Source organism: Trichomycterus rosablanca, chromosome 24, assembly GCF_030014385.1.
Source record: "Trichomycterus rosablanca isolate fTriRos1 chromosome 24, fTriRos1.hap1, whole genome shotgun sequence".
NCBI classification, from domain to species: Eukaryota; Metazoa; Chordata; class Actinopteri; order Siluriformes; family Trichomycteridae; genus Trichomycterus; species Trichomycterus rosablanca.
Window position 1 is genome coordinate 2,155,962 of NC_086011.1, and position 12,745 is coordinate 2,168,706.

The window sequence follows — 12,745 nt, forward strand, 5'->3', positions numbered from 1 at the left end:
ATTCACTAACTTTTATTCAGAGGGTCGTTGTGGGTGTGGCATCAGCCAAAAACTATGGACCAGTAGTCAGACCACTTCCTTTACTTACACTATAAGCCCAAAAGTATTCGGACACATGACCATGAGCTTGTCGGACGTCCAGTTTCAAAAACAAATGCTAATAAAACCTCTATAATAAGACCTCTATGTGATCCTTTCAGCTAGATCAGCAGCAGCTCTTCTGATGAGGCTTTGAAGTACGTCTGTGGGAACTTGCGCCAATTCGCCCAGCGTTTGTATGGCTGGGCACAGATGGGCAAGCCGTAGCTTGTGGTTAAGGTACTGGACTAGTAATCAGAAGGTCGCTGGTTTAAACCCCACAACTGCCTGGTTGCTGCTGTTGGGTCCTTAAGCAAGGCCCTTAACCCTCAATTGCTCAGACTGTGTACTGTAAGTCGCTTCTGATAAAGGCGTCTGATAAATGCAGAAGACGTAAGATATCATTCAAGAAAGCCTTTATAGAGTCTTTATAGAGCTTTATAGAGTCTTTATAGAGCTTTATAGAGTCTTTATAGAGCTTTATAGAGTCTTTATAGAGCTTGCTTTGTGCACAGATACACAGTCATGCTGGAACAGGACAGGACCTTCCCTAAACTGTTGCTGCAAAGTTGAAGGGCATCATTTCCTTCATATTGTTGATTTCTTTCACCTGTTAGCATTTGTTAAATTAAAAGAGCTGTCCCAATACTTTCGTCCATATAGTGTACTTACTCACACCCTCACTTACACATAGGGCTATTTTAAATTAGCCAAACCACCTACTGCATGGTTTGTGGATTTATTCCTTTCATTTTTGAATGACCTTTTACTGCATGACCTATCGGTGGCTAAGTGGGTAGCACTGTCGCCTCACAGCAAGAAGGTTTTGGGTTCGATCCCCAGGCGGGGCGGTTCGGGTCCTTTCTGTGTGGAGTTTGCATGTTCTCCCCGTGTCTGCGTGGGTTTCCTCTCACAGTCCAAAAACATGCAGTCACTGAATTGCCCCATAGGTGAATGGGTGTGTGTGTGTGTGTGTCTGCCTGCCCTGCGATGGACTGGCGCCCCGTCCAGGGTGTTACTGTGTGCCTTGCGCCCATTGAAAAGCTGGGATAGGCTCCAGCACCCCCCCAACCCTGACTGGATAAGCGGTTAAGACAGTGAGTGAGAGAGTACATGACCTATGCTGGACATGATGGGCCGCAGACTAACACATGAGAATATCTGACGATAAGATCGTGTCAGTCAGGTTTTCCTTTGGATGCTCTGGTTTCCTTCATCCTCCAAAAAAATTTGGACATTGAGTCACATGACTTTATGAGCAGGTTTTCTGGTTAAATAACATTTCTAGGTACCACATGGACCTCCCCAGGAGCTTTCAAAATGAATAAAGGTTCATCCCAAGCCCCTCCACGTCAACAACCAAACCAAAGCTTAGTTTTTACCGTGTACAGATTCAGTGCAGGTCAGTAAAACACAAACGTCCTCATCGACAAGGTCATCAAGGTGATTCAGGCTTGTCGTGTCACCTGATCCCTCTCAAAGCAGATCGCTGGAGTGGAGATAAGGCCCGGTGGGAAATGCCCTTCGACTTCCGTACGATCAATCCAACAGGCTCGCTAATGATGCATCGATGCAGATTTTATTATAAGTGGAGGAATGAAAAGGCTGAGAAACACTCACCACTAACACACACACAAGTGAAGAAGTGGTTCCATCTCATATTTCCATTATACACGATATGGACAAAAGTATCAGCCACAACAGTTCCTAACTGGTGTAATAAATCAATTATATAAAGGAAATTACATGCTTCCAAGTTTGCAGCAATGGATTAGGGAAGGGCCTTTCCTGTTCCAGCATGACTGTGCCCCTGTGAACTAAGCAAGACTTAAAGAAACATGAACAGCTCTGGAATGACCTGAAACATCAATTGATGCTGTCTTGACCAGCATACAAATGCTGTCATCATTTGACTAAATGGGGCCCAAATTCCCACATGGTGGATCAGACACAGCAGCACTGCTGGGGTTTTTAAACACCTCACTGTCACTGCTGGACTGAGAATAGTTCACCAACCAAAAACATCCAGCCAACAGCGTCCCGTGGGCAGCGTCCTGTGACCACTGATGAAGGTCTAGAAGATGACCGACTCAAACAGCAGCAATAGATGAGCGATCGTCTCTGACTTTACATCTACAAGGTGGACCGACTAGGTAGGAGTGTCTAATAGGAGTGGACAGTGAGTGGACACGGTATTTAAAAACTCCAGCAGCGCTGCTGTGTCTGATCCACTCATACCAGCACAACTCACACTAACACACCACCACCTGCAGTCACTGCAGTGCTGAGAATGATCCACCACCTAAATAATACCTGCTCTGTGGTGGTCCTGTAGGGGTCCTGACCATTGAAGAACAGGGTGAAAGAGGGCTAACAAAGTATGTAGAGAAACAGATGGATTACAGTCAGTAATTGTAGAACTACAAAGTGCTTCTATATGGTAAGTGGAGCTGATAAAATGGACAGTGAGAGTAGAAACAAAGAGGTGGTTTTAATGTTATGGCTGATCGGTGTATATTATAGTGATTATATTATAATAAACAGAGAAATCCCAAACCAGCTCAGAGCGCCACTGTTTTCTCCCGCTGACATTATCAGAAGTGGTGACACTGGACCAGGTCAATACTGTATGAAACGGAGATTAAAGAAGCATTAAGTGCAATTTCACGCATGGCTTCATCTTGCCTTTGGCTGCAGGTTTCACTAATAAAGTCATTTTTTTACTCACACCCCTGCTCATCCTCCTCATCTGAGTTCATCTGTATGACATCCTGGGTAAAAATCAACTCGGTAATGATCCAACCAAGTAAAAAACACTCTTTATTAGCATTTTTTTATTTGCTCATGATGAGTGTTAAAGCCACGCTGCTGGAAACAGTAGAAGGTAGAAGGGGTTCGAATCCTGGGCTGGGCTCACAGATACAGAAGGTGCATGGTGGTACATGAACCTAGCCACTGAGGGGACACATCAGTGCACCCCTAGTGCCGGCCCCAAGCCCAAACAAATAGGAGGGTGAGTTAGGAAGCGCTTCGGGCATAAAAACTGTGCCAATCCACAGTTGCAGATGAATATGCAGATGAATGATCCTCTGTGGCGCCCCCTAATGGAAGCAGCTGATCCACGCCATCCCACTCCACCCAGGCGCCAATCCATCACAGGGCATCATTTTCTGCATTTTTATTTACATTTTCGGCATTTAATAGACACCTTTATCCAAACTGACTTACAGTACTGTGGCAGTATACAGTCTAAGCAATTAAGGGTTAAGGGCCTTTCTCAAGGGCCTAACAGCAGCAACTTGGCAGTGGTGGGGCTTGAACCAGCAACATTCTGATTACTAGTCCGGTACCTTAACCACTAGGCTACAACGTCCACAACACATCACACACTCACACTTAAGCTGCCAATATACAATATATGCAGATAAGTATGTGGGTTTGTGAAGGCCCCATGTATATTAAACTGTTACCTGAGTCCAAACCTTACCCATGCCCACTCTCTAAGAAACATTTGGCATGTTCTCAGTTCCTCTTTCACCCCTGAAAATCACACCAGTAAGTGCTTTGGCCACTTCAAATCGACCATGATATGAGAGTGTGAATGCTTTCAGGAGCGCCTCGGAAAAGTATTAATCCCTCGACCCCCTTCTTTCAGCGACTCCGTGACAGTTATGTGCAGTCTCATGGGAAACGGTCACGCATATAAGCCTCTGATCTGAAAGGACCACGGTCCTTATCTGCATGGATTAGACGCGAGATTGACGTGATAATCACATTAGCATAGTGTAACCAGTGGGTCAGATCAATTGTGTTAGAGGAGGTAAAGCTGCGCATTCAGATAGCTCAGTTCTAATCTAGCCAAGTCAGCAAAAAGCACCAACGGCATCCATGCACCCTCGATCTACATCATTAAGAATAGCTTTCTCTCTTGCTCTCTCTTCTTCCCTTCTCTATGCATCCCATCTGAACACATATATGGCCAAAAGTATGTGGATACCCATTCTAACTATCAAGTTCATGTGTTTCATTCACATCCATTGCTAACAAGTGTATACGATCAACAATATAAAATAAATCATACGCATCTCAATTCATGGCAACAGTTTGGAGAATGCACAGATGCACAAAGCACGGTCCATAAAGACATGGTTTGCCAATTTCTGTCTGTTAGTGGACTAAAAGCGCTGTAACTTCAACCCTACTGAACATATTTGGGATTAATTAAAACATTGACAGCTAGCCAGACCTTGTCATCCTTCTCGTTTAACCGAATAAGCAAAAAACCCAACAAACACTCTCCAAAATCCTTCCCAAATTAGCTGTTATAACCACAAAGGACGGGAACTCTATGTTAATGTGTATGATTCTGGAAAAGGATGTCAAACAAGCTAATAAACAGGTGTCCATATACTTTTGGCCTTGCTCTCTCTCCTCTTCACTTCTCTATGCATCCCTTCTGAACACATACAGTGTATCACGAAAGTGAGTACACCCCTCACATTTCTGCAAATATTTCATTATATCTTTTCATGGGACAACACTATAGACATGAAACTTGGATATAACTAAGAGTAGTCAGTGTACAACTTGTATAGCAGTGTAGATTTACTGTCTTCTGAAAATAACTCAACACACAGCCATTAATGTCTAAATAGCTGGCAACATAAGTGAGTACACCCCACAGTGAACATGTCCAAATTGTGCCTAAAGTGTCAATATTTTGTGTGACCACCATTATTATCACTGCCTTAACCCTCCTGGGCATGGAATTCACCAGAGCTGCACAGGTTGCTACTGGAATCCTCTTCCACTCCTCCGTGATGACATCACGGAGCTGGTGGATGTTAGACACCTTAAACTCCTCCACCTTCCACTTGAGGATGCGCCACAGGTGCTCAATTGGGTTTAGTCCATCACCTTTACCTTCAGCTTCCTCAGCAAGGCAGTTGTCATCTTGGAGGTTGTGTTTGGGGTCGTTATCCTGTTGGAAAACTGCCATGAGGCCCAGTTTTCGAAGGGAGGGGATCATGCTCTGTTTCAGAATGTCACAGTACATGTTGGAATTCATGTTTCCCTCAATGAACTGCAGCTCCCCAGTGCCAGCAACACTCATGCAGCCCAAGACCATGATGCTACCACCACCATGCTTGACTGTAGGCAAGATACAGTTGTCTTGGTACTTCTCACCAGGGCGCCGCCACACATGCTGGACACCATCTGAGCCAAACAAGTTTATCTTGGTCTCGTCAGACCACAGGGCATTCCAGTAATCCATGTTCTTGGACTGCTTGTCTTCAGCAAACTGTTTGCGGGCTTTCTTGTGCGTCAGCTTCCTTCTGGGATGACGACCATGCAGACCGAGTTGATGCAGTATGCGGTGTATGGTCTGAGCACTGACAGGCTGACCTCCCACGTCTTCAACCTCTGCAGCAATGCTGGCAGCACTCATGTGTCTATTTTTTAAAGCCAACCTCTGGATATGACGCCGAACACGTGGACTCAACTTCTTTGGTCGACCCTGGCGAAGCCTGTTCCGAGTGGAACCTGTCCTGGAAAACCGCTGTATGACCTTGGCCACCATGCTGTAGCTCAGTTTCAGGGTGTTAGCAATCTTCTTATAGCCCAGGCCATCTTTGTGGAGAGCAACAATTCTATTTCTCACATCCTCAGAGAGTTCTTTGCCATGAGGTGCCATGTTGAATATCCAGTGGCCAGTATGAGAGAATTGTACCCAAAACACCAAATTTAACAGCCCTGCTCCCCATTTACACCTGGGACCTTGACACATGACACCAGGGAGGGACAACGACACATTTGGGCACAATTTGGACATGTTCACTGTGGGGTGTACTCACTTATGTTGCCAGCTATTTAGACATTAATGGCTGTGTGTTGAGTTATTTTCAGAAGACAGTAAATCTACACTGCTATACAAGCTGTACACTGACTACTCTAAGTTATATCCAAGTTTCATGTCTATAGTGTTGTCCCATGAAAAGATATAATGAAATATTTGCAGAAATGTGAGGGGTGTACTCACTTTCGTGATACACTGTATATGGCCAAAAGTATGTGGATACCCCTCCTAATTATTATGCGCATGTGTTTCATTCCCATCCGTTGCTAACAAGTGTATACGATCAACAATGCAAAATAAATCATACGCATCTAAATTCATGGCAAGAGTTTGGGGAACGCACAGATGCACAAAGCACGGTCCATAAAGACATGGTTTGCTGAGTTTGGTCCGCTAGTGGACTGAAAAGAGCTGTAACTTTAACTACACTGAACATATTTGGGATGAATTAAAATGTTGACAGCTAGCCAGACCTTGTCGTCCTTCTCGCTTGACCGAATAAACAAAAAAACACACAAACACTCTCCAAAATCCTTCCCAAATAAGCTGTTATAGCCACAAAGGACGGAAAAAGGATGTCAAACAAGCTAATAAAACAGGTGTCCATATACTTTTGGCCTCTCTCTCTCTCTCTCTCTCTCTCTCTCTCTCTCTCTCTCTCTCTCTCTCTCTCTCTCTGTTCTTTATGTGAATATCTCTCATCCCCTCTCTCTCTCCTCATTCTTTCACTGGATTCTCAATCTCGGTATCTCTTACCCACCCTCCGACTCCTCTTTCTCCTCCCCTGGCACCGATGCCCAGCGTGCTGGTGGATGGATGAGGGTTTCGGGTTGTAATGCCAGTGTGGGCATCATGTGTGAGGACCTGAGGATGTGTGAAGATTTCTTCCTTGACGTTTTGGTTTTGCTCTGAAGACGCGAACATCACATAACGGAGCTCGGATCATTCCGGAGCTGCAGGTCGCTGTGTTGCGGTACCGATTGACAGAAGAGCCGGTCGAGCCTTATCGAACGATTTGATCCGGTCTAGTCGGATTTACCGAGTTTAACAGATCCAGTGGAGCGATATTTCCAGACTGAAAGGTGTCGGGATTGAGGAGCAGGGTTCGGAGATGCCATCAAGAAGCTCCGCATGGATGTAGATGTTTAGTGGCTCTGAGAGCGTTTCGTTCTTCTAACGACATCTAAAAATCTATTTACTGTTTAAAATCGTATCTTTTTTTGTTTTAAACACTCACAGAAGACTGAACTTTGGTCTCATTTTTAGATTTTGCTGTTTTATTTCTTTGAAAAACGATTTGCGAGGTTCGTCAGAATCGAGTCATCACATCATCCAGCAACGCCGGTTCATATTTCTAACATTATTTAACATATTTAATAGACTGTTCTTTATTAATTCATTAGAATACCTGTCTGTGAAGCTAAATCTGTCTATTTTAAACACAACCAACGTTATTTCTTTAAAAAAAAAAAGGATCTATTTGTTTCTACCATCTACGAGTTTGGACTTTTCTGGACTTTTCTGTTTGTTTTGGACGCCTTCGATTAGTCTGGGTGTTTTTAACCACGATTTTTACCTTTTACTTCTTGTTTTACTTTTGGCAGCATCTTTTAATATCACAAATACCACATTTTAACTAACATTTTTGGAATTTACAAACGTATTTTGTGGAAACACCCTGAGAACGAGTGGAGATATCTGCTAGTGGAGTGGATTGGATCTTCACATTAGCTTCGCAATTCACATTTTATAGACTTTATTTTTGTGGACTTTGCTTTATTATTGATCAAAAATACCAGTAAATGATTTTAAAACATCTGAAAAACGACCAAAAGGAATATTTGGCCAACATTTTGTCTTATTTCCCTAAGTAACTTCTGGACTTCTGTGTGATTGTGATTGTTTTGGACTCTTACTGTACTACGCTACTGTTGAGTATTGGATGGTTCATAAATACTGAATATTAAGACTTAAACTCAACCTTAAATTGGTTAAACAACAAAAATCATTATATTTATTATAACATTGGTGTATTTTATGTGAGAAACCAGTCTGAGAGCAAGTAGAGATCTTTGCATCTTCATGAGACACAGGCCAAACCTTATTCTGTGGAATTTTCATCATTATTCATCAAAAATAACTAACACATGTGAGTAAATTACACACATTTTAAACACTAAACAAGGAGATCTATCTGTCTTGGATTTACTTATTGCTTCTCTCAACTGGAATGGACCAAAATCTCATCTTATCTCGTCTCGTGTTATTGTTGACGCCTTCAATAGGACTGAGATGTTTGTAAGCATCGTAACTGTCCAGTAACTGGTAACTTAGTTTTATTGTGTGCGTCAAAAGGTATTTGTGTATCTTTTTCATAGTAAAATTGGTGTTTTATGTGTTTAAACAATCAAAAGCAAGTTGAGTCAACTGCAGCTTCAAGTCTCAACTACAATCTAAAGGGATTAAAAAAAAATTAAAGAGACATATTAGACCTGATAGTGATTATTTTTCCCTAATTGTATTTTATTAACTTTACCTTAATTAATCAACAATACTCAGATCTGACCATTTTGATAAACTTGTTGGCTTGTTGGAAGGTCATTGGCATCTTCATGCAAAACACATCACTTAAATTCATACATTGAAAGTCCTATTTTATATAAATTGTCCTTGGTGAGACACTGGGGGTAAATTATCTCTCGTAGTTGTTTATTTCTTTCACCAAAACGTTTGTACTTAAATGTCCTTAATTTTTAGTGCTGTGTGATTGGATATCTTCAAGAAAACTTTAATTAATGGTTTAAATTCATCTGACATCTGCATTTTTACTCAACTAAAATAGTTTGTTGACGTTTTGTGACGTTTTGCATTGGATTGCATGAACATGCTATCAAGGTCATTTTTTTCTAATTCAGTATTTGATTCACTGACACGAACATTAATTTAGTTTCGTTTTTTGTAGTGTTTATAAAGACGTTTTTGACTGTTATTTCTTCACAACCAGTCATATGTTGTGCATTGACTGCTTTATTTCATTCTAAATTTGGGTTATTTAGATAAAGCTCCCAGACTGGCATCTTACTGTTGGTAAAACAAGTTACAAGAACGCTGAAGAACCAGCGTACCATCTCAATTAAGAGCAAATACTTGTTAGGAAAGTTTCTTGGACCTGTTTATTGTTGCTTCGTTGTTTCATTTCCAGTTTCTTACTCAGTATTTGGCGGTCAATTTCTTTCCCCTTTTTGATTTTTGTACATTTTAAACAGAACAGTAAAAAAGCAGAACGTTTGTGAAGCTCCACATCTGCTGAAATATAAAGAGGGTGACTGCTTTAGATTCTCCATAGTAAAGGTTGTGAACACAAGAATTGTACTTGCTCATAAAAACGATTGGGAGCTTATTTTTCTGGCTTCTAACTGCTGCAAAGGGTGAAAAACTTGGAAGTCTTTCCTAGAAAAGCAGGACATTTGTGACTCTTGTACAGAACCAAGCTAAACCTGTAAAAATCCACCTGTAACTCTTTCTCAGCCCTCATTAGACTTCAGAAAAAAGGTGAGAAACTTGGGACTGGACACTTTTGATTCTTCTCTCGCTGACTTTGCAGTGGTTGCCTTTCCAAGAACAGGAAAAGATTGCAGTCATGGATCTTAAAACCGAGAACGAGGACGAGAACCTGGACGTTGAGCAACCGGTACCCATCGAAGTCTTCGCCAGCAGGTCCACGCTCCACGGCATCTCCCACATGTTCACCTACGAGAGGCTGTGTGTCCGGCGCTGCCTGTGGATTATCTTCTTCACCGGATCGCTCTCGTTCCTCGTGCTGGTGTGCGCCGACCGCGTCCGCTTCTACCTGCAGTACCCGCACATCACCAAGCTGGACGAGGTCTCGGCTCCGATGATGGACTTCCCGTCTGTGACCTTCTGCAACCTCAACTCGTTCCGGTTCAGCCGGGTCACCCGCAACGATCTGTACCACGCTGGAGAACTTCTCGCTCTTCTTAATGGAAGGTGAGTGTGTGCAGTTCTGTGTGGAACATATTTAACTTTAGAGTTTAGACCTTCTCACGAAGATGTTTATAGGGTCCTAGATGGTACATTTTGTGCTAAGGAGAGCACAGAGGCTTTTTGGAAAGACAATTACTCCCGTTTGACTAATTCGCTTTAGCCATTAAGTAAAACTATGGTTCCTTAAGGACTGTTTGGATGCTCAGTGGTTCTGGGTTGAACCTTTTATGTTTGTATAATCTTCTGTAAAAGCCCCAGTGCTCCACCAAGATCTGTTCACCACACATCTCTGGTAAACCTCGGGGTAGAATTGTGGTAGTGCTTAATTGCTCTTTTGTAATGCTTGGGTGAAGCATGTAGGGTCGTTTAGGCCTGCATGTTTACAGATATTTAGGATTTATAAGACCCGACTTCCCTTGACAGCTGCTGTTGTCTCTGAAACGATTAATAATAAGTAAATGTGGGGGGAAATGGATGCAATAAACCTGAGAGCTTTCACTACACCGAGGACGGGCCGCGTGTGGAAGATTTATATGCAGCTCGACGGAATCCTTCAAATCTTCAAACGGTTTTGATGCTGCTTTTAATCTGAAGGAAAAGCACTCGGTTACTATAAGATTTCTGTCTAAAACCATATAAAGGCCTTTAAAACATTCAAAATGCTAGAAGGAACATTTTATATTAAAAATAATATTAAAGTGAAGCTGCATTTAAAAGCAGATAAATCTTCTGTACACAGCAAACCTCTCTTGTGATGAAGTGATAATAAATAACATTCTTTCATCATACCAACATTTAGTTTTAAAACATCAAGTTTAGTTTGTATTTTTTGTATAAAAATGTGCTTTTATTATTGAATGATTTTTTTAAGGGTTTGTCCACTTCTACATGAAAATACAGCCTCAAATCAGAAGAAAAATCGGGACAGAATGAAAAATGCACATAAAAAATCCGTTATGTATTACATTTAATTTAGTACAGAAGATATGAACCCAATATATTTCATGTTTTGCCTGGTCAGCTTCGTTTCATTTGTTAATATGAATAAACATACATTCCTGTATCTCAGGCCTGCAACATGTTCCAAAAAAATTTGGGAAAGGCACAATTTAGGGCCAGTAATGAGCTAAAAAATAGTAATAATAATACTAACAATAAACTAGATAATGAAGTGATTTTAAACAGGTGATATCACATCCCTATCATCAGAGCGGCGTTCACCACATTTAACGTGTTTAATATCACAACACGTACAGAATCGTTTACCAATCTGGGCTGGCACAGTGGCAGTGTGGGTGCAGAGCGGGGGCATTTTTTTGAGGAAGAAGGTAACCAGAGCACCCAAATGAAACCATAACCTTACAAGTCCCAGTTCAAAACACGTGGCAGTCACGCCCACTCGGCTCTGCACACAGATACTATTGCAGCCGGCACAGCGGGTGAAACTTGTCATAAAGTTAGCCATAACAAGGTCCATCCATTTGCTTTGAAGAGCAAAGATGGGCAGAGGAAATATCATGGGTTTATATACACTAGTCTGGAATGAAACAAAAGTCATTTTGAAGCATTTTTATTTGCTATTTCCATACCGTCCCAACTTTTTCTGATTTGTGCTGCTCTCAGCTCTTTAAAATCCTGAAGTGTGCTTGTTGACTAACCTTGATTCTAAGGGTCTGTTCTAGAACCTTTTGCTATGAGATGTTGTGTAGAACCTGCTGCACATTAGAACGTCTATTAAAGATTGTTGAGGGTTTTCTGTTTGGTTTGGGGTGAAAGACCTGAAATGAAACACATCAGGAGGTTTTAATATCGTTTCTTGATCAGCTTTGGACGAGAAAATGAACATTAATGGTCGGGATTTAATATTGTGAGGGGTGATTGAATTAGGCAGGTAACTCTAGAGATACACAAATCCCACATGTACGACTTGTTAATGCATTTTTCACCAATTTCCCTCCCAATTTAGTCGTATCCAATTACCCGATCGTATTTACACCTCTACTGCTACAAACCTTTCCTGACAAAGTGGAACAGTAGCTAACACACGCCCCATCCGACACGTGTGCAGTAGTCGAGCGCTTCTTTTCACCTGTGCAAGGTGCGTTCACATGGAGATCCGTATCCATATGTAATATGTATGTAAACTTTTGACTTCAGCTGGATCAGGGCTTTGAGTATACACCGATCAGGCATAACATTATGACCACCTTCCTAATATTGTGTTGGTCCCCCTTTTGCTGCCAAAACAGCCCTGACCCGTCGAGGTATGGAGTCTGAGACCTTTCTATCAGAACCAGCATGAACTTCTTCAGCAGTTTGAGCTACAGTAGCTCGTCTGTTTGCAGCCTTCGCTCCCCACGTGCGTCAATGAGCCTTGGTCGCCCATGACCCTGTCGCCGGTTTACCACTGTTCCTTCCTTGGACCACTTTTGATAGATACTGACCACTGCAGACCGGGAACACCCCACAAGAGCTGCAGTTTTGGAGATGCTCTGACCCAGTCGTCTAGCCTCAATCTGGCCCTCAGATCCTCACGCTCGTCCATTTTTCCTGCTTCTAACATCAACTTAGAAATACATAACAGACCCTGATGCTGCTGGTGGTGACGTGTGTGCTGCAAAACATCGTGGGTCCTGGGGTACAGATTCTTCTTATGGATCAAGTGTGTGATCCACTGTGATGGACTGGAACCCTGTCCAGGGTGGATTCCTGACCAGAATGAAGTGGCTAGTTCAAATAAACTAGATTTCTCATCACAGTCACTGGATTTGTCCCTTATTCTCGGCAGGAAGTAGTACACAGCTG

The 12,745-nt window shown here is 42.3% G+C and overlaps 1 protein-coding gene across 3 annotated transcripts in view; it reads left to right on the forward strand.

Annotated features, from left to right (window-relative positions):
• The first annotated feature begins 9,564 nt into the window (after positions 1-9,564).
• Positions 9,565-12,745, forward strand: part of asic1b (acid-sensing (proton-gated) ion channel 1b) — a 133,282-nt gene continuing 130,101 nt past the window's right edge. For all 3 annotated transcript variants that reach the window (XR_010007481.1, XM_062986693.1, XM_062986694.1), the window contains exon 1: positions 9,565-9,943. Coding sequence is in view for 2 of the 3 variants with exons in the window: in XM_062986693.1 (XP_062842763.1) it covers positions 9,576-9,943 (368 nt within the window). In the remaining variant the exon portion in view is untranslated. The remainder of the gene's footprint in view (positions 9,944-12,745) is intronic.